The 27,610-nt window shown below is 35.5% G+C and overlaps 1 protein-coding gene across 3 annotated transcripts in view; it reads right to left on the bottom strand.

The window, feature by feature from the left end:
• The window catches only part of LOC120636554 (neural proliferation differentiation and control protein 1), a 70,215-nt gene that overhangs the window by 11,663 nt on the left and 30,942 nt on the right, over positions 1–27,610 (bottom strand). For 2 of the 3 annotated variants that reach the window (XM_039908091.1, XM_039908089.1), the window contains exons 3-5: positions 10,821–11,184; positions 9,136–9,286; positions 1,844–1,933 (exon numbers count right to left, since the gene is read on the bottom strand). In XM_039908091.1, the coding sequence (XP_039764025.1) occupies positions 1,844–1,933; positions 9,136–9,286; positions 10,821–11,184 (605 nt within the window). The remainder of the gene's footprint in view (positions 1–1,843; positions 1,934–9,135; positions 9,287–10,820; positions 11,185–27,610) is intronic. The other variant, XM_039908090.1, reaches the window with a different exon arrangement.

The following is a 27,610-nucleotide window of genomic DNA, read 5'->3' as shown; positions in this document are numbered from 1 at the left end:
GAAAAAACAGATAACGTTCGTAATGATGGCTCTTTTTTCGTGTGTAAAAAGTATTATATATTCGCCGAGATCTATTTCAGTGCACTAGTACTGTTACTGCGTCAAAATCTTAGTAATAATTTAATGTTCAAAGATGATACTATTTCATCACACACTATAAAACAAATCAGTGTACCTACGTAAATTAATCGGGTTATATCAGTACTTTAGAAAATTAAATATGCCGGTGCGATTAAATGAGGTAGTATCGGCGTAAACCACTTATACCACAGAAGGCTAATCTAAAATCCTACGTTGTTTAGCGGCATCTCTTTATTAAAATAGGTATTAAAGTAACCGTCTGTAATGGGTAGAAAGATAAAATTTATTCATTATCTCTCAAGAGAAAACAGTAAACGGTGAAAATAAAAATACATATCTTTGATCAAATTAAATATTTGTAGTTACGATATAACTTAATTATTAACGTAAAGGTCTCTCATTTAATCGAACCTAGTTAAGGAGTAAGCGACCTATTTTGCGTAATTACTATATGTACCTTCTGGAAGCTCTTCATACGAGGAGGTATGGTTTAGTTCGGGTATAAATCATGATTTATTAAGAGTATTTGAATACAAAACATGCCCTAGTTGGTGCGTCATTACCGGGGAATTTTAGGAATGAACGACCAACCAACGAATACTTATTTTTGAAATTGATGGACTTTGCAGATTGCCAACTTGATGGTAAATGGAAGACCTCCTATCAAGAGAGCAACACTACGCAGGGAATGTGAGGAACACATGGAAAAAGTGACGTCAGATCAACTAAGAGAAAACTGGTGCCCGTACCTTCTATAACGCAATAAAATGGCTAAAGACAGATAATGGCTAAAAACAGATTACTCGCCATAGCAGTGATCACGAGCCTCAGTCATGAGGGAGAAGACTTTTAATACATGTTAAGCTTAAGAATCTAAAATAACAGAAAGAAGTAAGCCTTCTAGTGTAATGCATGTAGCTTCCTGGGCACCCTTCTCGTTCTCCTCTCTAATAGGAAAGTGGGATAAAGAACCACCATGCTGCTTCAATGCGACGTGGCGGGTTTTAATTAAAATTATCACATTTAAGTAGGACCGAAGCGTAGCAGTCAATTCTCGGAGTAACGGGAGTGGAGTGTGGGCAACGCTGATTTCCTACCTCCAGGCAGCACGATACTGTACGATTTTTTACATAAATATTTTTTTAAACTAAGAATTGCTGGTTTAAACCGGAACTCGACAGGGCCACACAATCTGTAGACACAAATTCTTTAAGCACTCTGGCAACCACAGAGATGAACACGCTATTAAACGACGAAATTGAAGTCACTTTTTTTTATATCAGTTGGCTGCCAGTGTTATGATTCGCTTCCTGATATCCCAACTATACCCGCAGTCGCTCAGATCCGTGTTCAATGGAGTGTCCACAAGGTACATGTCGTAATTATACGCACCTATGCTACTTACGCTAATTTGGTTAATTAATAATTGCATGCTGAGTCCTTAATTAAAACTCCATCTTGCTATCAATTAGTGGAAAAGTGGTATCGTGCATTTCATCATATGCCTAAGCAGAACTAAAGTAAAGCAAATCGCAATATAAGCTTCGACGCGGTTATTCCGATTACTAATAAATGAGGTTAAGATGGGTTTCGGAAATTATATCAAGCTTAGTGCAAACTTAAGGTCGGGTATTTTTATCTGGAACAAAACATGGGTTTTAATTGCACTTATATTAAACAAAACTCATTGCTCCATGCTTCTAACAAATGACTTGGGGTGGATGGCTAGATGGTCACTAAGTGGTAAAATCATTAACATCACCTCTCCTCAAGTTCGTTAGGACGGTTTATTTTCAACCAGCGTAGATTGGTTGGCAGTAACGAGACAGGTATACGGTAGTCCTTATTAGCCCTGCAATTATTCCGCTTTCTACTGATTGTTTACAGCGAGGTCGTTCACACGTGTCCCGTTCATTATTATATTTGTGAGACCAGCAAACAATATATTTCGTATGGCTCTTGGATCTGACAAAGCTTTTATACTGCCTCGCGATTAACTGAAGTAAATTGCGAGGCAGTATAAAGCTACGGCATTATATTTTGCACAGTAAGTTATAAGTCTTTGAAGGGTAAAAGTATTATTTTGTTTGCTGAAAACTGCAAAACCTTTATAACTTGGTGAAGTTCCGAGGCACGTGAAGATGCAGCAAAATTAATTCGATATTTTCAACTCTTTACATTTATTTCTACCAGTACACAACATAGCTATCAATGCTAAGTTACCATCCCCACCTTCTTGTTCTAACACGTCTTTCATTATGTTAGATAATGTTTCGATTTACAAACAACAACACGACTAAAAATGGGATATTCAATTTTTTATTTCGGGTGAGTAATTTTTACCCTTATACTTTACCAAGCGCAACTTATAGGTGTTCCAATAATTTAATTATTAATTCTAAGAAAGCTGAGCAAGACAAAATATTCATCTCTTCTTATTCTACATCGCATCAAACCGAAAGCCAACGCTTCTACCGCTATATCTGATCCTTGTATTGATGATCAATAAATAATTAAAAATATTAATTATTCATTAATTTTTTTATTTTCCATTACTTTCATAATAATAGAAATATTTTTTAATATTAAAATCTTAAACTACATATAAACAAAGCAGTAATTTACTAGGTGATAACTGATAAGGCTCAAATTTTTGTTTTTAGTGTCAGTGTAGTTGTACAAGGCTCATAAGAATAATTCTTATTTATCAGTAATAATAGTAATAATTGTATTAATATTACTTTCTGTTAAGCATATATCGTATGTCTAGTAAGAGGAGAAAGCATGTTTACGAAAAATCCATTTAATATTTAATAATTAGTGAAATATTTAATACGACATATTATAATTGATTATTATTATTTTATAAAAAAAATTATATGTTTTTACCGATGACCGACGCCTCATGCAATGGTCGCTATTTTAAATTAACACTACCAGTTATCTAGACGTACAATATTCCCCCAAAAAATATACCCCTGCACGGCTAGCATGGGCAGAAGACAATTTTCTCTCCGGGGAAAGGATAAAAATCTCTCTCTCACAGATTTATCAACTCTCGGATCTATAAATCTCTGTCTCACAGCTTTCCATATAAACTTCTCCTATTCCCTGTTCTCGTACTTCAACAGGTGGACAAATTAATTTTATCCTTTGTCAGGGGATATAGACGGGGGATATAATTTTTAGCCTGTCTGTGTTAGCCTAGTTTCAAAAATATTATTTGAATATTATTTCCACTTATGCGCCAGTCCTCTCAGAGTTTATAAACCTCGGGGATATAAAGTATCCTGCCTATGCTAACCGTGTTGGAGTGTTTTGTATAGGCTGAGTGGAGTAAATGGGGAGATAGCGAACTCAGCGAGCCTCCGCAATGCGTAGCGTAATGAAGGTCGCGTAACTTTGAAGGTAAATGAAGGAATACTGGACACTCTTCCTGTCCCGCCATGAAAATAAAATAAAAATAGTATTGCTTCCTTTTCCGTAGCACCTAAATATACCAGTGTATATATAGTGATAATCCGCGGTCTTAAAAATATGCAAACCATTTCATGTTTGTAGAAGCCATGTTGTGCCGAGCTCCCATAAAGTAGGATACGGCAAGTGGAAAGAGACAAGAATATATATAGCAATCATCAATAGCCTGTAACAGTCCAGTGCTGAATAAAAGGTTTTTCACAATACAAGGATTTGTCCATAATCACCACGCTGGGCATACGGGTTGGTGATTGCCATAGATGGTAGAAGTAGGAGAAACTGCCCATTCTCAGTTATTTTGTCTTGGTCGCCAAGTACGAAACCCACGGTAAGAGGAGGCGTGGTGAAAACTGTATTCTGATCTGCTGCAAGCAGATTAGAATAGAGTAGCACTGATAGCATTCTTGAGCCGAATTTCTGTCAGTTTAACCCCTAATGGTCAACGCAATAAAACTCCACTCGGCAATTTCCGCGATTAAAATTTTCTTTTGACTCACCGGCTATTCAGAGAGTTGAAATCATTATAAAAGCCGCACTTTGGTAACTGATCCAATTCAGGGTCGTGACTTTTAAATCTCACTCTACTGGGTTTTCTCATAGGACAGAGGGTTTAAAGTTGGTCCAACCTGCGGGTTGGCAGGCTTATAACATGGTAACCGAGACGGACCCACGTCGGCTTAACTTGCTCTCCAAGACACGGGTATAGTAATTTATACTAAGTGATAATGATAATGATGAATCAGAAGCGCTCAGAGGCACTCAGCGGGCGTTGGAAAGAGTACCTACGTGATCTAATCAGAAATGTGGAGATCCTTTGAAGAAACAGTGTTACCGAAAACGCAGTGTTTGTAGACCCCTCACAAGGTGGGTAGATGGCATTAAACGAGTTGCAGGGAGTCGCGGGAAAGAAGCGACACAAAACCGTATCGTGTCGAAATTCCTGCGGAACACCTCTATCCAGTAGTATCGATATACAGTTGAAATTAAGTTTATTTTCAATTTAATCACATAGTAAAAAAGGATTTAAAAAAGGAACTTAAAGTATTAGTCAGGGTATTATTACTGTTTACCATTAATATGCTACTAGAAATGACTTGATTTAGATTTTTATCAACCACCAACTGCCGAGTTTGAACGACCGATTAATTGATCTAAAAATATATGCTAAACATTTAATGGGATCAAATTTGTTGCTGGATTCGAATACACAAAAGATTTGTTTCGTATTCCCAGAAACATATTGATAAGTGGAGAGTTGACTCTTATGACTTGAATTGAGTTCGTTAATGTTTGATTCTGATGAATAGATAACAAACTGATTGTCAAACAATTAATCAATTACCGCAGGCCTCGTATAGTAACTCCCTCTCCCGCGACTTGAGAGACTAGTGCCCACCCCTTGCCTTGCCCTTGTCAATAGGAGTGAACCACGACTTTGTCGCTTAAAATTTCAGATAGGTAAAATTCTCCAGGATTAATTTGATTCTTTTACTGACTGAAATCTCACCAGGTGTGTGATGTTGCAGTCTAAGAAAGCAGTTATACTCTTGAGGGTAAGGGGGTTATATTAAACCAATACCTCTAATCGGCTTCAATGGGACTACTTCCCACCAGACCAGATCAAAAAGAAAAATTAGAAAGTGTCCTGCTACTCAAAGTATCAGTTTTATATCTATGTGTAAATCAGTATAGCATATTGGTTTGGTAGTTTTTCCGTGATGCGCGAACTGACAGTCAGACAGACATACAAAATTAAAATAACTACGGGAATCTTCCTGTTACAGAATATTCTAATAATCAATTTCTTTTAATTTAGGTAAATACCTACTGGCTAGATACTGCTAAAGGTGACACACTAGAAAGAGGTATGCGAAGAGATTAAAACGAATAAAATAATTTATAAAATTATAATTTTTTTATATAAAATTAATTAATTAAATAGAAATAAATAATCAGGGCAGGTGCCCAATAGAACGCTAGTTTTAAACTAAAATAAACTTTATCAAGCATTAAAACGGAAACGGAATATCTTGGAGAGCACAGCCGTCGGTCCCGGTTATTATTTAAAAAAATAATCACGACGGCTTGCGGAAGCAGCTCCAACCAGCCTTCTAACCTAATTACTTACGTAGAGCTACAGAAAAGATATTCTAATAGTAGCGATTTTTAGGTTAAAAGTAGGTAAGCTTTTTACAGATGTAAAAAAAAATTAAGAAAAAAAATTGAACAATTTTGTATCATCATTATCAACCCGGTACTGGCTCACCACATGGCACGAGTCTCATCTCAGAATGAGTAGGGCACTACCCCGGTCAGGTATAGGTACAGTGTACACCTAGAAGTAACTAATAGGTATAAACAAAAGTGTTGAGTGCAAATCGCCGGAATAGTTATCTAACTGAAAAAAATGCGGAGCTGTATTATTTATAGAGGACACACCTATTTTGTATTGTTATGGAATATTTTCGTATACATAAGTAATGAAATGTTAATGTTATGTACACGTGTCCGCTACACGCGGGTCATATAAAATCCTTGAGCATGTACCTACGGTACGTAGCAGGGAAATGTGGCAGTGATTGCGTAATAATCTCCGGGATATTTGGCTTTTGGTATTTAGTTGTTGTCATGCGTTTGTTGGCTTTTGTTAATCCGTCTTTTTTGGACTAACGAGTGCCGACTAAAGTTTTAGGTATTCGGGGGTACCTACTCGTATATAATGGAGCTATTTTTATTTCGGAAATCTTCCCTACTGGAAATAGGGTGTAATCTTCCCTACTGGAAATAAATGGGGTTTGGGAGCTTGTATGTCAGTCCCATGATTTTCTAAGGTTTAGAAGATAGATAGTTTTTGGGATTTGATTATTCACTAAAAAAAAGGTAGCTGTTAAATTTTAGGGGCGGAGAAAGTCATTTTTTTTACAGATTAGAGCATTATCAGATGCATTTTAGAAGATCTAATCTAATCTGATAATGCTGTAGCTCTAAGTCTTAATATTTGTTTACTTATAAATAAAATATAGGTACCTACTTTATAAGCATCTTTTAAAAACTCTACCTTTAAGGATTCAGAATAAAGAATGGAGGTTAGTATACGGAGATTATACTTATTAGAAATTGTACGTGTAAAAACTGCTAGTTGTTTAATAAAGTAGGTACTGAACTCTGAAAGTGTATCAAATTACTATATCGATGAAACCGATGTGCAAACAAAACGGATCAAATATCCATTATTAATATCAACGTTGTACGAGATTGTTCTCGCAAATTCTTTGGGGCTTCGCGAAACGATCCATGATTATGAAATCCAATTTTCAGTTTGCTACCTGCAGTTTTTATACCCACATTTTCATTTCATGTAACCTCACAAAGAATATGTAGGTATCAGATAACAGATTCAATCATGTTAAAAGTATACATTATTCCTGTCTGATTTGATGTCAGTCTTTTTTCTTTCGCTACATAGTAATATGTATCGAGTTATTTACATTTCATAGCCATTTGCCCCGTTGGACTAGTGCTTAGCGAGTGCAACTACGGATCACGATTTCCTGGATGCTAATCCCGAGTCGGGTCCAAAATGATTTATTACGTACTAGCTGTTGCCCGCGACTTCGTCTGCGTTTGATTTTGTTTTTCGATGTGGCATTTAATTTAGTTGTAGTTCTAAAAAAATTAAAGTATTCAGTATCGCTAAGCCTTAAATGAGGGGTTTGCTGATGTTCGCTGAGGAGTTATGTCCTCTATCTCCAACCACATTAAGATCTACACAAAGTTTGGGCAAAATTAAACACATACTATAACCTCTATATTTAGTACAAAAATAATTATATCAATCGGTTATAGTTTGTCGGAGTTATGGTGTAAAATCCGTCAAACACTTTCATCCCCTCTCCCAAAGGAAACGAGCTGAATGTCGGGATAAAAAGTATCCTATATTACTTCTAACATTTCTAAAAATGTGTACAAAGTTTCATGAGGATCGGTTAAGTAGTTTTTGCGTGAAAGCGTAACAAACAAACTTACATTGACATTTATAATATTAGTAGAGATAGGGATAGTGATATTTTCTGTTACCGTTGTGCCTCAGAGAGATCGTTAGGCCGTAATTATCACTACCATGTGATAAGTACAGTGGTTACGCGTGCTGGAAGGCTGTAATTTTCAAGTAACGAAAACTTTTTCCCTTCGTTTTTTTATGGCACATGTATTATAGTCATTCGGCAGTAAACTCGTTCGTAATTATACATAGTTTCGGATTCTTCATTCGGATGTTTAGTGATATATTTATCAGTGGGGTTTCCGTTTACTCAACCTGTGCTTGACACTATTATTTTATTTATTTATAAATAAAATTAAAAATATTTAAAAATAGTCACTATTATCACTCAGCTTATTAATGTTTTGGGATAGGGTTTTCTCTCCCATGGCGATAAAACCTTGGAAATGTTAGTGTCCATGATAGGGTTTGTTATCTTTATCTTTAGTTATAAAGTTATAGATGTGAGCAACGCAATTCTCTCAACTTTAGCTAAAAACTACTAAATTTCTTGACAGAAAAACCCAATACATAACATTATTTTGACCAAACCGGGAATCGAATCAAGTACCTCGTAATGTGCAGTCCTGGTAACTAATAAAATGGAGGAGGAATCTTTAAACTTCAATCAATAAAAGGAGAAGTAAAAACACACGGTTAAGTTTAAGGCAACACTATTTCATTAAATAAAATGAAGGCTATTGAAGAGGCTGTACCCTAATTTTTAAACATCTATACTATATTATTAACCCCGGTCACAAAAACGAAGGAGTGTTATTATTTTTACATGTGTTTGTGTGTGTGTGTATCTGTCTATGACATTATATTTTCCGAACGGATAAACCGATTTTGATTTTGTTTTTTTGTCCGAAAGGTGAATTAGTTATGAGTGTTTCTAGATATGTTTAATCAAAATCTGTCCAAGATGGCCGCTGCCACAAAATGGCCGCTAGCATATATATTTTCATATTTTTCACAATATGGGTATCAGATCAAAGGGATTGACTAGTAGAGTACTATACACCATGACAAATTTGAAATCCAAGATGGCTGCAACCACAAATTGGCGAATTACATTTTTTTCGCAACTTCATCAATATGCACATCAAGTGAAATGGCTTGACTAGTAGAATAATGTACACTGTATCGAAACTCGAGGATTTTTTAAATTTTATTTTTTTTAGGCTAGAAAAGCTTTATCTTTTATATTGGAACTTAGCCCAGATCTAAATACACGACAGGTTAATATGTGTACGTACTTGTATTTTAATATTTAACCAATCAATATAAATTCCAAGAATATAGGTATCTACCTATCTATGTGCAGCTTACAAGTTCGGAACAGTAATTTATAATACTTACCTGAAATTAATTTCAAAAAGTAACCTAATAGCTCCAAAACAAAAAGGCGCATACAAAATACCGAATGAAGACTTCCATTATGGAATAAACAAATACCGAAAACGGCAAGGAAATAATATCAAATTAGTAGAGCCCATTTTAAAATAGATAACTATTAAATAATTTATGGTACTTACAATCCCGTGCGAAGTCTGTCTAAATGCTCACTGATCAGAGTCTTGGTTTTGCTGAGATTAGGATTTTGACGCGTTTTACGTTGTTCTATCTGCGCGTCGATGCCAATTAGTGCTGCTTCTTCTTCCTTAGGAGTTACTGCTTCGTTATCACCTAAAAATAGTAAGTTCCTGTTAGTGGCGCCTGGGACTACGTTATTGTATTAATTTTTGCACTTTAAAGGTAACAATTCCAAGAGAAGTTCTAAAAGAATTACATATTTAAATTTAGGTTATGGGCATTTTATGTCTCGAACTGCAGCCAATTACGTTCAGCCATTGTGACGTGAAGTAATAACAAACATCCGAACAAATTCTCCTTCTGAGGTTATTATATATTGTATACTAGCTGACCCGGCAGCCATTGCCTGGCTCGGTAAAGAAGCGCCACCTAACTTTAAAAAGGTTTAATTTTATTTTCAAATTACTGTTGTTTTTAGTATTTAAACCTTCCCTGGACTTCCATGAATATTTCATTACCAAAATTAGCCAAATCGGTTTAGCGTTAGCATTCTCAAGTGTTAGTGAGATTAACAAACATCATTTCATTTATATTTACATCGTGTAACCGAATTACGATATAATGTAAAAGGATGCATAACTATTTATTTATAGCTATTTGTTTTCCAAATAAAACTAAAAAGAAAGTATATTTCATAAGGGCTACCACTGCAACCACCCAGTAAAAATATTAAATCCAAAGAAGCATATTTATTTTTCCATAAAAACGAATTCAAAACATACAAACATTTTAACGTATGACGACACTATTGAAGATATAACTGGAGTAACAGGATTTTATGTTTACATGTGATGCTAGGGCTGTGTCTGATTTCTTTCAGTTAAAAAGCCGGTGAAGTATTAAAAAGCTCGTTAAATCATATTTATAAATATAGATTACAAAGATAATAAATATAGATTGTTTTGATTTAGAAAACGAATGCAACGATAGCAATAAAATGCATCGTACATAATTGAAACAATAACCTTTGAGTGTTATAAAGTATTTATACATTGTAGTAATTTGGACGAAATGCTACGAATAAAATATTTTCATTTCAATCAATGTTTCATATATTTTTCATTTTGATTGCAGGTGGCTTGCTGACATTTGCAGCGTATGTAGGGCGTACTAATAATTTATTAAAGAATTAATTTCTTTCATATACCATACGTGGCATTTTTTTATTATTCACAATAGCCCTCTATTCTGGAATCAAATCACAAAACCAATTTCTATGCGCTATTTGCTTACTGTTGGATTTGTTGCTAAGCTACGCACTTAATGTGAGCGTTCAAAGATATTCATACCTCGTATTTTATATTGGCTCACTATTGAATGTGGACAAGAGACTTTTCAAGGAACATTGAAATATAAAAGATATATTGATTTTGAGTGGTTGGTATCCGCTAAGATAAAGTTTCTCTAAATTCTATCTGTAGGATTGAAATGGGATGGTTGGATTGCGCGAAAATACTTTATTTCTTAAATTGGGGCAATTAAAAAAGAAAAGTTTTAGATAAAAATCAATCCTGTGAGCTTTTTTTTTCAAACAGACCTGAAGGCGAATATTTCAAGTATCACAAATATTCAATAAGTAACGTTGCTCAACTAGTTACAGATAAACATCTAGTAAGTTACATCTTACCATTATCTCCTGTATCATCAGCTTGAAAGAAAGCAGCTTCAAGAGGCGTTATCGCGAAAGTATTTTCTTTGTTAGTATCATCAGGTCCAAGATTAGCTGTACTATTCAATTCAATGTAATCATAACTCATATCCTCATCTAGACCGTCTCTCTTCATCAGTTCACTCTCAAAATCTTTGATTGGTGAGGTCATGTCATTATCGAGCTTCTGGTCTGGGTACATTTGTTCCTCTGCAACAATTGGGTTTACTGCTTGCCCCAAGTTTCGTGTAGGTGAATCCATACGGTTCCAGCGGGCAAACTCCGGTTCATATGGACTCTGTTCCATATCTTGGTCTTCTATTTGGGTGAGTGCTTCTATTTCCTGTGCAGACAAAAGAGATACGTACAATATCCACAAAATATTTAGATTAGCCTAGTGGGTAGGACTTCGACTCCGCTTTCGGGAGGCCGAGTTTGAATCCCAGCACACACCTGTAGCTTTTTTTCTTAAAATTCAATGAAATTTAAAATATCACTTGCTTCATCGGAAAACTTCAAGGAAAACATCGTGAGGAAACTAGGCCACGGCCTGGTGGGTTACGGCCTTAGCCCCTTCTCACTGTGGGAGGAGCCCCGTGCCCTGTATGGGCCAGTAGCGGGTCGATATGATGATATTGATGTACCTATAAAAATATATAAAAAATTACTCAATTATGCTTAATAGTAAACTCCCAAGAATAATTGCATAATTTATTTAGGAAATAATTGTTTTTTAATCAATAATTAGATCTAAACAACCACAAATTATTATTTTTACGAATTCCTGTAAATTTGGACTGATTTTAATCTAAATATCTTATTAAATTACAAAAAATTTAATTTGATAACAATATTATTAAATGAAATAAACATTAAATGAAATGATGAAATGAAATAATTGAAAATAATTCTTATTGTGAAACATAACAAGTTCTCGAAACCAACACTTTGCTCAACAAGTTGCCGATTAAATATTAACTATTGTTGTGTAACTACGTATGTTGCAACCAATTTAAGGGTTCCTTTAACAAACGATCCATAGTAGGCCGGGATCTATTCAACCAAATAAAACAAAATGACCAACACTTGTAGAAGGAACATTGTTGGATGTATGAATGAGCTGTGGACACGAAAACTAGTATTTTGTAATACAATCGACGCTCATTCAATAAACGGTATCAGTATTGCTTTCAACTTGTTGCCTTTCATAAAATCGAAAATCGATAAAAAGATGTAAATCTTAAGATGTTAAATATTTAAAAACTATAAAAGCTTTTACTATTATGAAATCTATGAATTTCATAGCGAAAAAAAGATATATTTATTCTTTACCATATTAAACGTTATCTGACTAAATGGCTGTCCGCTGTAAACAATAATGTAAAAATTGCTCGTCAGGAAAATATTACAAAGTTACCTCTAACGAAAATTTCAGCAAGGATTCGTTTGGTGGTAACATTATATAACATTAACATTTTGGAAAAATTTTACCAGTAATCAGAATACCCGATTATTTTGGTATGTTTAATTGTATAGCAACTAAAAAGTGGAAATGGAAGTCTTCATTTTAGGTCACGTTTTAGTTTTCAACGTCATGAAATCGTATCCGCTCATGTCACGCTCTTAAGTCCGTTAACATAAATTAAACCATCATGATGGGATCTATATTTTATGTTCTTTTGTGACTGCATTTAAGTTTTAAGCGGAGCTATCCTTTATAACAAGTTTGTTTTCGGTGATACTTATAATTTTAAGCTTATATTATATGAGTTTAAGTTACGTTAAGTTTCATTATTTTTGATTGTATCCCGTGTGCATACTACATTAGTAGAAGCAATTATATTTTCGAAATATCTTAGTTAATTTTTTTAAAACATTTTTTTAATAAAGGAATTTTTAATCATAATTTTTTTAAAAGGGTAATTGCATTTTTAATCGTCAAAAGTCTCGATACAAGTGAAGTAAATAAGTAATAAAACTATGGGTGTAAGAGATGTTTATTATGGTTTTATGGGGTTAAGGGCACCATTCTCCCGCGAGTGTCGTAAGAGGTGATTATTAAATATAACTGATAACGGGCAGCAGCGTCATCTGTACTACTACTACCGTCTCTGCAATCACCAATACGCCTGCCCAGCGTGGTGATTACGGGCTAACCCTCCCATTGGGTGAGTCCTTTAGTCCAGCAGTGGACTGTTTATGATGATGATAACGATGAAGGAATGTTACTGGTAACGGCATAAACGTACTTATTTCGCATTTTTGCCGCTTTAATTTCGACATTCGCTTTCGCATCCGGTTTCCATCCTGCATTTTGCAAATGCTTAGAAAGTAGCGATAAGAAATTGTGGGCGAGCGCTTTGTAGAACCAATTAAAGGAAAACGCAACACCGGCACAGGATACAACACCGGAAGCTCGCTTTGTTCGTGCGTTCGTACCTTGTGCTTCTAAGTGTTTTTTAGGTAGTTAGTTACCTTTGACAAAGTAAATTCTTTCTTCATGTTAGACTGTGATAGGTTCGGTACAAATATAATTTATTTGCATTGAAGCCGACAATTTGAAAAGGAGTATTTAAATATAATGGAAAACTATCGAGCTTTGAAACAATGATATCATAGGCGGACGAACGGACAAACATGCTGACGGAAACAGCGGGTAGGTTCGTGCTAGAAACCAACTCTTTTTTCGTAAACTTCAGCTTATATCGATGTGAAACTTTGAATGCAAATGCAAACCTAAGCTGATTTTTTATAGCTGTTAGAGTGACGTAACAAACAAGGAATTTATTAAATTAAAAAATCCTCACTGACATATACCTAATACTATAAACACTTATAGAGCCTAAAAAATTAAGGAGGCATAACGTCGGAATATCGTATGTAATATGTTGTTACACTTCCACTACACTGCCTTTTAAACTTCAGAATGCAGAAATTAAAGATTAACGAAAAAATCATTAAATAAAACTGAGTAATTAATGTAAGAACTATAATCAAAAGTTATTCCGATTATTTAATTATAAAATAACTTCTTAAGAGCAAGAGGTTTTCAGATTGTTATTAATTAACTGCAATCTCTGTAAAATAACGGAACGTAGGTAGTAAAGCGTGACGCAGGTAGAGATATATTTAGCAACTGAGAGTTTTTATTTTCATACAGGAGCCTGCCGATCTTGAGCCTTTATTTGGTACATTATTACGAAACTTATACATTTAATTATTATTATTTTATAAAATAATAAATTTGAAATTATGTGGTTGGGTTGTTATACACATGAACTATTGTGAGAGTTAACAAATGTTTCAGGTAGATCAACGTCATCATCAGTATCAACCCATTATCTGCTCACTTCAGGCTCAGAAAGAGCCGAGACCGAAAAAAAATAAGAACTAATTATTATAAATAAAAGTTGTAGGTCATGCATCTTCACCAATGTTTAACTCGTGTTACGCACTAGTGTAAGGTATTAACATTATTTTATATATAATGTAAATGACACATGTCAAGAACGCTTTTCCTAACTCCGGTGTTGTACTGAGATTCCTTAACAGAAACACAATACTGCAGTCCAAGAATAGGCGAATAATAGCCGTGCAATTTATTACCCAGGTAATTTCATCATCATAAGTACCTACAAGCTGCCCGCTTTGATCGTTGGGGAGCTGCGCGATATTCAATTATTCGCATAGTAATTGAATACCTCTTTGTATAGACCTAAGATATACCTTAATCACATTCACCCGCTTTTATAAAAAAAACAAGATCTGGCCTTGGGCTTTGCCAATATGCGTAAATGCAACAGTTACTTCATTAAATAAAGACAAACAAACAATCTTGCTTTCCAGTGCATAATCTTTATTTATTATTAGCGGTTCAGGTAGACTTTTTGATTTAAATCTGCAAGATACACGAAAATTCCAAATTTCTGACTAACTTCAGTTAAATATTTCAAGTGTTAGATGGCCACAGTCAAATTTTTGCCAAATTTTTAGCCTTAATACGTTAAGTAACTTTCGAGATTTCTTTTGAATCCTTCGCATTTATATGTTAGGTTAGGATTTTTAGAATAAACGGCAAGATTTGGTATAAATCTCAGATCCAAGATACCTTAGTAACTATTATCAACACCCTTTTAGCTTCAATCAATAATATACCTCTCGATCGATAACCAAAAGTTCGATAACTGAAACTCGACTGCAAAGGTATTTAATTTTTAAAGAGATCTATAAATAAATAAATAAAAACTAAAAACCAGTACGGTACCTACAAAAAGTTCTAAACCTCGATTAAATAACAAAGATCTTATCTTAAACAAAAAAACATAGTTAGTGGCCAACGTAGTGGTGTTTGCTTATGCGGTATGCCAGTTGTGTGACTGTAAAACTACCAACGGTGTTTGAATTGAGTGGCGTAGGCTCAGTCACTGAGACAGTGCCAGTCTCTTGCCACGTAATACTGTATGTCACACTCCAGCGAACAAAATATCTTTATGCAAAAAATTACGTCAATCATTCTCTCTTTTGCCGCCGAGAATGATGAACAAACCAACAAATACAGAGTTCAATAAACACTTTCTCTAATATAATATTAGTAGAGATATTAATAGGTAATAATTCTATACACTTCCAGATTATACCTATTGAAAGTATATAAAAGGGCAATCAATCATCTTAGTCAGTGTTGATTCTTCAATACGGCGTTCAATAATGCTTTTCAATTCTTAAACACAGCTCGTAAGGTTCTTAAAAGCTTTTCTAAACTTTTATGAGAGCTTTTACTTGTTCAATTCTTGAAACACTGGGTACTTAGAAAATTCTCATTAAATACACACATCGAGAAATACTTTCTGAAGCTAGTTAAGTAGTTATATACGTATCAACACCTGCACCTCATTGTACGGCACTAAAAGGGGTGAAATGGGGGTCCGTAGACCGTCCTTTGTGAGGAAGTCTTATATTTTATATAAATATATTAAGTGAGAGATTAGAATCTGCAGCTAGATTGAGTATTTTTGAATCGATTAACTTTTTATTTTTAATAACAACCCTTCATTTTTTAGTCGAAACCGCTTTTTAAAAAAAGTAGACTCATTTGCCCAATCACTATCACCGAAGATTTTCATGATCGCATAAGTAAGTGGTGGTGGCAGTGATGATAGGCAGTTACGCGGTCTCGGTACGTAATTTTAATATAATCCTTAGAAATACCTTACCTTTCAAGTCTGTCTGTATAGTCCGATCATCGAAAGACTTATAGGAGAGAACTGGACAATTTGTCTACGTGAATTGGATGAGGATACGAGTACATATAATGACTAGGCTTTTATACGTAGAATAGGGAATGTCAGTCTGACAATATTATACTTAACAGAAATTGCTCACACAAGAGGTGACGGGCTGGTAATCCATAAAATTTTAGTCTTTGTAGATTTATAAACAGCGTCTCAATGACCCGATGCTGGGCTAAATTATCATCATCTTCAGCATCTTCAAATAAATAAGTAGATCGACGTTTTAACATGCACTTAACGGACGGGGGTGGAAAATGCCAATTTCCTAGCACCGGAGTGGTTTCTGAGAGATGTTTTAACCGAAAAACCCAATACCAAATCACACGGAATCACGATCCGTAGTTGAACTGGACGAACTACTACGCCACTACTATGATTAAAAGAATAACCTACACACACGTTTAATTCTTTTCGCGTGTGGCCTAAATTGACATCTCTATTACAAGGCAGAGGGCTTTTCCCGGAGTTATTTTGAAACGGAACTTTAAGGAGGAAGGGAGGAAGTTCTTTAGCTATCAAAGACTTTGAAAGGAGTGTTTGTGGCTGTTTCACTCGTAAACTGAGCCAAACAGAACAACAATCTGGACCGTAAAAACTTATATGGATTCATTGAATCAAAGAAAATTGAATTGGACCTTTCCGTGATAATGGAAAGTTTCATATCTATTTACCGTGTCGTTTCCTTTACCTTTACTTTATTAATGTTTAATTGCTGGGTATAAAAAGTCTCTCTTATATGATACAGTGGTTTTAGAGCATAGTGCCACCAGACTGCCCTTAAGCGTTTAAGGCTTAATCCATTTGGATCACATATTAAGGATACCTGATGTTCTAATCGCTCTCCAAGGCACGGAGGTCGACACCACCATTATCCTTAGTCCCGAGCTGGTTGGTACCTACAATTTTTAATTAATGTATGCATGCCCCCGAATTGTATGTGTACTGAAAACTTTTTATTTACAATGTATTATTTGTATGATTGATTTATTCAATGATTGCTCCGACCTGGGAATCAAACCGTGATCCGTAGTAAAATTGGATAAAAGAGACAATTAATATAGTTAAAGCGGTAGTAATTAATGCAAAAGTCAACATAAAAAATGTATATTGAGCAGCAAACATTTGCAACTACTATTCAATATTATTATAACTAAGAAGTTAGTAATCGCGATTGTACTATCAGGCTCTCGCATGATAAGAAAAGTCGGCGTCACTCAGCGGATGAAAAAGATATTGCCCGGAGTATTTCTTTGATAAAATGACAAGTTAGCAGAAATGAGAAGCCTCTCAGAAAATAACGTAAGCTAATGGACGGGGTAAGACCATAGTTTGAAGAACCATTGTTCTTTGGGCCTGGGATCCCAAGGTGCTGGAATAGAAACCATGGATGGCCACATAACGAAAACGCTGCGTGGGTCGATGGACGAATAATTTCAAAATCTGCACAAGACTGTGGAATTTGATATTTCTATACAAAAGTCGTATGTCCAGCGGTGGATGGTCATCTTAAAACGTTTCGTTTATTTCAAATCCTATAATGTATAGGTAACATTTTACCCTGCACCAAAGCAAGCAACATTATTATGGTTAGTGTAACTTGTAATTAAACGTTAAACGGAAGCCTTTGCGGAGCGCTAACTGCAAACTAGGTTTATCAACGGGTTAACTAAATTGAGTTAAGCCAATTTGATATCCGCCGGAGTTGACGGGGATTAGATTGCACCGTGCGTGTTCATATAAAACAACTTTGTAATAAAATTCACCTTTTTATTGCAATCACTGTGAAATTGCAGACATCAGGTGAGATTGCAGTCAAGAGCTAAAATGTCGTTGTTATAAGCTTCACCCCTAAGGACGGCCGGTTAGCATAATGGGCGTTGACCCTGCTTTCTGATTCCAAGATTGCTTCGATTTTTATGTCATGAATATGAATGTTTTTCAATGTCTGGGTGTTTATCTTTATACATATTTTTATATAACAAGTTTTTATATTCCCCATTCATACAAATATTTTAACTAATACAGTTGTAACCGTTCCATAGATTATAAGAATCCAATGTAAATGAGACACAATAAAGACAATTCTTATTATTTTTATTATTCATCAGTCAGCTAAGTACCCATATCACAACGAATGGTTACTTTGGGGTTAGATGGCGATGTGTGTACTGTCGTAGTATATTTATTTATTAATAGTACATATTTTCCGCCAAATTAAACTCTTCATTGCTTGCCGGCACGTTTTTGTCAGAAGCCACGACCTAAGAACTTCACAAAGACCTAATCTTAAAATGTATAATTTCCAAACTACCTCTATTAAGGTTCGAATCCGTGACCACCCACTTAAACAATAGCGCTTCACCAATGCGCCATCCGAAAGGTCATCAAAAATTTTATACCTTGGTTACCAGCAACTTTATCCACGTATAACTTCTGGTGAGTATATTTCACTTAATCATACATTTTTCTTAATAACAATAATGTAGCGGGACAAGTACATAGCGAACCGGACAAATGGAAAATCGTCGTCTATAAATAGAGCAAGAATTCGCAAGGCAAGAACTCGTACTTCAAAGTGCCGCACGTTTTCATCAACCTGAGGCGTAGGTGTTAAGCCTGTAATTACACCGGCAATTTGACGGCCTACTGGCGCAGTGGGCAGAGACCCTGCTTTCTGAGTCCAAGGCCGTGGGTTCGTTTCCCACAACTGGAAAACGTTTGTGTGATATGCATTAAGTGTTTTTCAGTGTCTGGGTTAGTGTTGCCCAAATGCAAGAACAAGACGAGACTTAGCCAGTCTTGGTCTTGGTCTTGCGCCAATACACCTGGTCTTGGTCTTGGTCTTGGTCTTGCGCTCCCAGTCTTGGTCTTGGTCTTGGTCTTGCAGCAAGAGTCTTGCAAGTCTTGCAATTACCTATTAGTCTATTACTATTTATTAAAGTTTACTTTAAATCTTAGAAAAACGTATTAGAATTGGAACATTGTGAGCTTGAATTAACATAGCCATAGTAAAGATCAAGCAGATTAATAAATAACTGAAGATTTGATAAGAAATTCGAAAAATCAACTGACCTATATGTCGTTTTCCATGGAAGTAACTGTTTCTTAATAAACATTTATGATTTATAAGCTTACATTTGCTAAAACATGTAAAAAAACAAATTAATTACAATAACTTGACTGTATTTTAAAGAACAATACTTATCTGTCTAGAAAGAGATTGAACCCTCAACTTATAAGAAATTTAATAAAAGAGTTTTACGATTTATCATTTATTTGAATAAAAAATAAAATACAACACAAATCAACAGCTTTATCATTAGGTTATGATACTTTATATCAATTCTTTTGACCAAGAATTAATACAAAGTAACCATCTGGCTGACTCATCACTTAACCTATTTCTATGTTTTCTAATTACTAATGATGCTTTAGAAAATAACCTCTCAGCAGGTACTGAAGTTGCAGGTATTGAGAGAAAATCACGGGCCATTTTCGATAAAATCGGATACTCTGTCTCATGCGTCCTCCACCAATCTAAAATCACCAATCTGAAACTTATTTATTCTTTGGAACACCTGTAGGTACTCTTAAAATTCGAAATTATTTTGCATGAATAGTGTCAAATGTTATGATTTCGGCGCGGCGGCAACGATTGTTTTAGATTTCAAAAGAAGCCGCCGGCGCGTGTATCATAACCATGTACTTCCGAAAAGCGGCAAATTTCTTTGAGAAGTAAGTAAAAAACCTTTGATGCCGCATTATCAAAGTGCCGATGGTTAAAACATAACTATGCATGCACTCAGTTTGATTTTAATAGATATTTTTTTATTCGCTATGTTTATGGTATTAGTCGTAATGCGCATAGGTCCAGTTTTTCATATTCTTTGATATCGTTTTTTGCGTCTCATAGAATTCCTAAGCGTACCTACCTACCTATACACCGAACTGTTACACCTAACTACTCCGTGAAATAGCGCTAAGTCCTAGCTGCAAGACGCAAGAGTCTTGCAGGCTATGTCTTGTTCTTGCTCAAGTCTTGCACGGTCATTCTTGGTCTTGGTCTTGCTAAAAATACGCGGTCTTGTTCTTGGTCTTGGTCTTGCAAAAACGCAAGAACAAGACCAAGACTGCAAGACCAAGACTGAATTTGGGCAACACTAGTCTGGGTGTTTAAATGTATTTTCTGAGTATTTATGTATATATAATTCATAAAAATATTCATCAGTCATCTTAGTACCCATAACACAAGCTAGGCTTACTTTGGGGCTAGATGTCGATGTGTGTATTGTCGTAGTATATTTATTTATTTATTTATTTAATCAGACCCCTCAGTCCGGGTAACAGGAATGCCTGCTTGCCGGCATTAATAAGCATGGCGGTAATTCTTTCCCGGACATTCCGGCACAAGAAGTTCTACTTCTACTATAACTTACATAACCTGTTGAATTCTATACGATATTCCCCAACTCAATGGATCTCACCCAACAACGCTATTATCGAACATGTTTACTCTGGAACTTGGTTGCGATAAAAAAAAAACACAACAGAAGCACTAGAAATAGTTAATTTATTATAAACTGCTCTACAGTTACTGAAATCGACTTTACTAAAGCCACATTACTGTTGTACGCGATGAGGTCCTTTTCGTATAAAAGGTCTTCCGGCAATTTGTGCTCAGGACGCTAGCTTTTTGTTTATCCAGGCTGGCAGATAGGAACCAGATCCGTAGCTTCGCAGCAATTTGGCTAATACCGGAACGAACTAATAACTAGTCATAGAAGTTAGACTGCCTTATAAAGAAATATATCGCTCATTTGATTTTATTTAATAACTATAATAAATAAATATTCTACGACACTACACACATCGCTATGTAGCCCCATAGTAGTAGCGTAGCTTGTGTTATGGGTACAATGACGACTGATGAATGAATACATAAAAACTTATAATATACATATAAACACCCAGACACTGAAAAACGTTCATGTTCATCACTCAAACATTTTCCGGTTGTGGGAATCGAACCTTGCCTTAGTTTCAGAAAGCAGGGTGCGCCAATCGGTTTATTGTTGTGCAAATCAATAAGTAACTACATAAGCAGTATGTATGCTCGTATTTTACAAATAGATCGAATATAACATCGGAAATTCGAACTACTCACTAGCCAGTACCTATTGACTATTGTATACTCCTTAATAATGATTGTCATGTTATCACCTGCCGACGATCACGTAACCCTCGTCAACACATTTATCCAATAGAAGCACTTAGCTCAATTGCATGATCTCAGATCTTCAATCGAAGTTGCATAAATATAGATTTCCTTATGCAAAATAGTATATGACAAATGCAAAGGTGAGAGAGATGTGGTCTAGTTGCGACATCTAACTCAATCAGTAACCGTGGGTAAGCAAAGGTAACTTTAAAGCATGTCATGACCGGATTTAATTTAAGAACGTTACGAACTACGAAGTTACTTAAAATGCAGCGTGGGCGCTCCGTACACCTTTTCAGCTCGACTTTTTTTATTTAAATTTTTAGCTGCCTTAATACAACTAAACATCACCAATGTTGTCAGTAATACCTGAGCTTTGTTTAGACATAACTATGTGTTTTGGTATTCAGAAGGAAGATACAAAATTTCAATCCGTCATATAAGTAAAATAATGAATAAATACTTATTCATGATTTTGATACCTACCACACCTACAGATACCTGTACTGTACAGTACAGGTATCTCGGCGAGCCTTTCTCGAGATACCTGTACTATACAGTACAGGTATCTCGAGAAAGGCTAGCGACTGGCGTAAATCTCCCGATCACTGGTGTCAAACATAACTTTTCCATACAGTAAATATACGTGACTTTTGATAGCAGGGATCGCGAGGTGTATGCCTGTCGCGAGCTTGATGTGAGAAACGTAATCACCCTGCCGTTATCGTATGGTATGTATCATTTTTGCAGTTGACCTGACAGTAGTAGTAATCTTGTAGTTTGCATTTCGTGTTAATACGTACAATGAACAATCTATCTAGATGTCGCCTGTGTAAAACATAGAAATGCAAACAAAAATGAAATTAATTAGTTGAATTTTTTTGTTCGTATTAAGTTGCATTTACGTAATCAAGCGAATAAGGTAAGTTGACTCAGGTTTTTGCCTTGGCACCTGAATAATTTAGCCTCATCGATTATTGGTATCGACATCGCGACTATCGCTAACAGCGTTGTCACCAACGGCCACCATGCACTCTCCTGTTCAAGAAGCGAAGAAGATAGCACCCTCAGTATCTTCATAACGCTCACGTGCAAGCTCTATTAGAACCCATTGGTCTGGCGCGGAGTGATGGCCAGATACCTGACGGTATGCCGCTCGTTCCGTAGAGTCTTGGAAGGTAGCTTGTCTGCGCTATCACCGCCTATATATGTGTTTAGCTACGTTTACATATACAATAAGCAGCTTAACCTGCCTCATACTAACGAGGCGCGTGTGAGATAAATGTTGTTACATCGAACCGATACACATTTAATCTTTTTTAAAGCACCTTCGACCTAAGCTGTATTTCACTAATATTCCCCTACTATATACCTACTTTTACTACTTACGTCCACCAATCCACACTGGGCCAGAAGGCAAGGCTTAACTCGTTCTCATTGTTGAAGGAGACCAGTGCCCTGTAGTGGGCCGGTAACGGGTCGATATGGTGATATACTGGGCCCTACTGGGTCCTCTCTAATTAGTATTAAGATAATCACACTGCTTCCATGCTGCTTTGCAGTCTTCAACAATTATAAGTACAATGTTTTGATATCCCTACTAATATTATAAATGTCAATATAAGTTTGTTTGTTACGCTTGCACGCAAAAACTACTTAACCGATCCTCATGAAACTTTGTACACATATTCTTGGAAGTGCTAGAAGTAATATATGATACTTTTTATCTCGACATTAAGTTCCTTTGGGAGAGGGGCTGAGTGTTTAACGATTTTACACCATAACTCCGACAAATTATAACCGATTTAAATGATAATTTTTGTACTATAGAGGTTATAATATGTGTTTCATTTTGCCCAAACTGTGGTTGGAGATAGAGGACAGACCTCTGCGGTCAGCAGCAATGCCTTCATTTGAGGCTTAGCGATACTGAATACTACTACTTTAGATCTAAGTACAACTAAACATAATGCCACATCAAAAAACAAAATCAAACGCTGACGAAGTCGCGGGCAACAGCTAGTAATATAATAACCGCGGCAGTAAACAACGTCAAATATTTTCGTATATGTGTAAAACATGTGAGTAGGTATGAATTACTCCGACATGTGCAATTTAATCACACGATATTGTGGATTTAAGTCCATTGCCAATCCGTTGAGCTATTTATTGGAAACGCACATGTCACTTGGCTCAGTACAGTCAGGCTCAGGCAAGTCAGGATTTTATTAGGAAAATACCAATTGTAATAAATATTACATTATCGGACGAACGCCTTTTAACATATCCGAAAAGTCATCATCATCGTCATATCAACCCATTACCGGTCCACGGTGCTCCTCCCACAATGAGAAGGGTTTAGGCCGTTGTCCACTACGCTGGTCCTGTTTGGATTGGTGGACATGAAATTACTAGAAAATAATTCTGAATAGCATCTATCCGCTCTAACAGTGGCGTGCATAGAGTGTATGCACAGGGTATGCAGATGATATAAAATGAATGAATACGAGTACCAATTATAAATACTTATAGGGTAGGCTTTTTATAACTCTTACAATGCCTATCCTTAAGTATTTATAACTCGATTTTCTTCATTTTATATCATCTGCATACCCTGTGCATACCCTCTATGCAGTGGCGTGCATAGCCCTTGGACCCAGGGTATGCACAAGGTGTTTAGCACAACATTTTAGTTACAAAATTGTATTGGTCCTATCTGAAGGCTCTGTATGACCCTGAGGATAGGGTATGCACTGCTTATTTGCATATATGCAATGCACGCCACTGCGCTCTAATCAGGAACGACTATCAAGAAATAATCAAAGTATAAGCTATGTTACCACACATAAAAAGAAAAGTATTTTTTTTATAATTAAAAAATGATGACGCACAAAAATTAAGTGGTTCGGAAATTTAGGCTGAAATTCTAATACGCACAAACAAAGTTTTCAAACTTAAACGTAATTATATAAAATACACGAAGCCGCGATGTGGGAATGTGTGTGGGTGGAATACAAATAATTAATTTAGTCGTACCAATTAAAAAGTTAGACAATTGAGCGCGGTATTTAAATCGGCCGCATATCATGAGTTACATTAGGAAAAATCAACTCTCATCCGATTTTCATAAAGCACGGAGAGAGAAAAACTTCAAAAATCCGTAAAGTTCGGCCAACCAATAGATAGATACTATAAGGATCAACCGAACTATATGGAATAAAGTGACACCCCTCTAGAGTACCTATTCACTCTCAACGACTGCCTACTGTTTCTTTATTCCATAATAAAACAGATTTGACATAATGTAGCTCATAAATGTCAGGGCTACCTGTTATCTAGAACTCCCTGAAGTGACTGGAAATTGCTTTGTTAAATGCTATTGCATTGTTGCGCGTAAACGTGTCTGTCAAAGATGGCACTAGTATAAAGCTAGTATTCAACACGTTGTGTTATTTTTAGTAAACAATACACAATTGTATCCAAGTATTGTTAAGCTTTTCTTTTGTTGTACAGAACCAAGCAGGAAGTACCTACAATAAAGTTAGCTAGATGCCTACGGTCACCATGAAAATGAGTGTCGAGAGATACCAGATGAAGTTACCGTACTAATATACCGATATGAAGCTAACAACATGTCCTCAAGTATCAGTAAATCCATGCTTGGAAATGTTCGTATTATTTAGTTGACTACATTGACTACTGGGCACAGTACTCTTCTCCAACAGGAAACAAGAGGTAAGAAAAACATTTTAGACTATGGACGTTGCTTCAATGTAGGTTCCTGTAAGGTAAGTGATGATGCAGTTTAAAATGGTCGCGGGCTAATCAGTATGGAAGTATGGCAGCTATATTTAACCCATAACCTACCATTTTTTATGCGACATCTTAACGTTAACTAGCTAGCTACCTAGCTAATCCGGTAGCTATCCTCGGACGAAGCCTCCCACCGGACCAGACCCTAGAAAGCTCTGAAATTATAAATTCCCTAATTGCCCCTGCCTGGAATCGAACCCGGGACTTCAAATTAAAAACGTAGCTTACTGCGTCGCTAGGGAGATCTCACACCATATAATGGTATGTATTATATCAGTGGTAACTTACACCTACTATTTAACAAATAATGTGATCCATAAATCATTACCCGTAATTCGATCCATGTAAATAACGTCGTTAGGAAAACAAGTCCAGCAAACAATTTCCGTGACCTATTGGAAAATCAGTGCATTTCAATTAAATTAAATAACGCGCTGACATTTACGGTATGACTTACCCACAACCTTTTTGAATTAATCATCAGATAGCTTCATAACACTAATTTCACAAAGCAATTTACAATTACAATGTTATAAAGAGGAAATATATCGTTTGTATTTTTTGTTTGTACCCAATAGGCTCCGAAAGTCCAAGACCGATTTTAAACATTTTTCGCCAAAAGAAAGATAAACTATCACGAAGTAACATCCTTAAGATAATTGCAATAATGTAACCCAAAGTAGCAAAATGTTGCCTATAAAATTTATCTCTTGGTGTGAAAAAATATTGATGCAACATGAAAATTATTTTTTACATGAATACGTAAGTACTCATTATCGCCTACAAAAATCCAGAGGGCAATATATTTAACTCATAGTTAAGTCGCAATAGCAGCTTTGGTTTTCTAAAATTTTATTTGATCTCCGGTAGAAACAAAAGTGTTACTTTAGTATCGCAGTATTATTTATCACTAAAATAAATATTTTATAATCAAGAGTATTTATGCTGCAGTAAACTACTTTTTAATTCATTCCAATCAGACATCCAATGTAGAAGTTGTCGCGAATTATTAAAAAAATAAAGTGTGTGTACTTATGTCCACGCGTTAGAAGTTATACTTCTTTGGCGTACCAAGATAAAAATCTTTTAAAAAATTCTATCTTTCGCCTTATTCTACGTTTGTAGAAAAAACGACACTAACAATAGAAAAAAGGTTTTGTTTGAATTATTCAAAGTCAACTGTCAAACCTTTTTTTCAGAAAAACTAAAATGTTGACTATAGCTAACGTCATGGTGTCGGTTTTTTGTGACGGTGTGCGAGCGCATCGTAAAAATTTACTCTCACCATTTTTCCCTAACGCGCCAAAAGAAGTATAAGTTCAAAAATTTTAGAACTACATCTAACTACAACATTTCATTTCAGAGATACATTTAGTTTCTTTCAAGAATATACAAATTAAAATATGCTTTAGAAACCAAAACAAACGCGGACGTGATCGCGAGCAACAGCTAGTCTGTAGTAATTCGACTTATTGGAATACAATTCATTCGCATTACAGCATACTTTGTAGCAAACATCATAATCACTATCACAAATGTCACGATCAATGGCTTCATAGAATAGTATTATGTAGAGCTTAAAACCAAAATTACCGGCAAAGCTCAATGAGCGGGGAAACTGAAGTGGTAATGGACGATGGGTCTCAAGATAGTGGAGTGACAAACACGCTAAGCTAGGCAAACAAGCGTCATATAACTAATCCCAACTCCCAATAATTCGCTAAACGCAATGTTTACAAGATCATGGATTGTGGAAATCTCTACATAATATCTGAACGGAAGTAAAGCAGTGGATTTAAGGTTATGAGGATTATAGATTTTAGTATACCTTAAAACGAGCTGACCTGAATTTTGGAAACGGCTACGAAAAATTTCCATGAAATTTAATATGCAGCGGTTTAATATGCAGTGGTTTAATAGTTAGATCGATCTAACGAGGTTAACTCGCGTTTGGACGATATTGAGGACTTTTTGTTTAGATATTTTCAGTAGGTACAAGGGAAATTGGCATTTTATTATAATTTTTTTTTTTTACATCGCCTTGATGGAGAGCACTTCAAGTTGCCGGTCCCTATTTATCCCTAACATATGATAATAATCGTTAAAGCTCGCCAACCAAAATTGAAACAGCTTGGTGGTCTATACTCTAAAAATATCCCATGGCCTTTGTCCAGCGTTGGAACATTCGCAGGCTGGGGAAACATCCTAATGTATCATTACAATATAGTATACAAATCTATGTATGAAAGACCTTGTTTAAATGAGTTCAAGATTTTTGGTAATTTTTTATATCGCTTTTTGGTTGGAAAGCTCAAAATGAATGTTGTAATCTATAATTTATTATGTAAATGTATTACGTACTTACTAGTGTTTGTATTGATTGTCAGATAATTTGATTGAATTTCGGCATCGACGGTAGCAGAGCTTAAGTGGTTAAAGCGCTCAGG

The sequence above is a fragment of the Pararge aegeria genome, chromosome Z, assembly GCF_905163445.1.
Source record: "Pararge aegeria chromosome Z, ilParAegt1.1, whole genome shotgun sequence".
Classification (NCBI taxonomy): domain Eukaryota; kingdom Metazoa; phylum Arthropoda; class Insecta; order Lepidoptera; family Nymphalidae; genus Pararge; species Pararge aegeria.
This window is presented reverse-complemented; position numbering and strand designations above follow the sequence as displayed.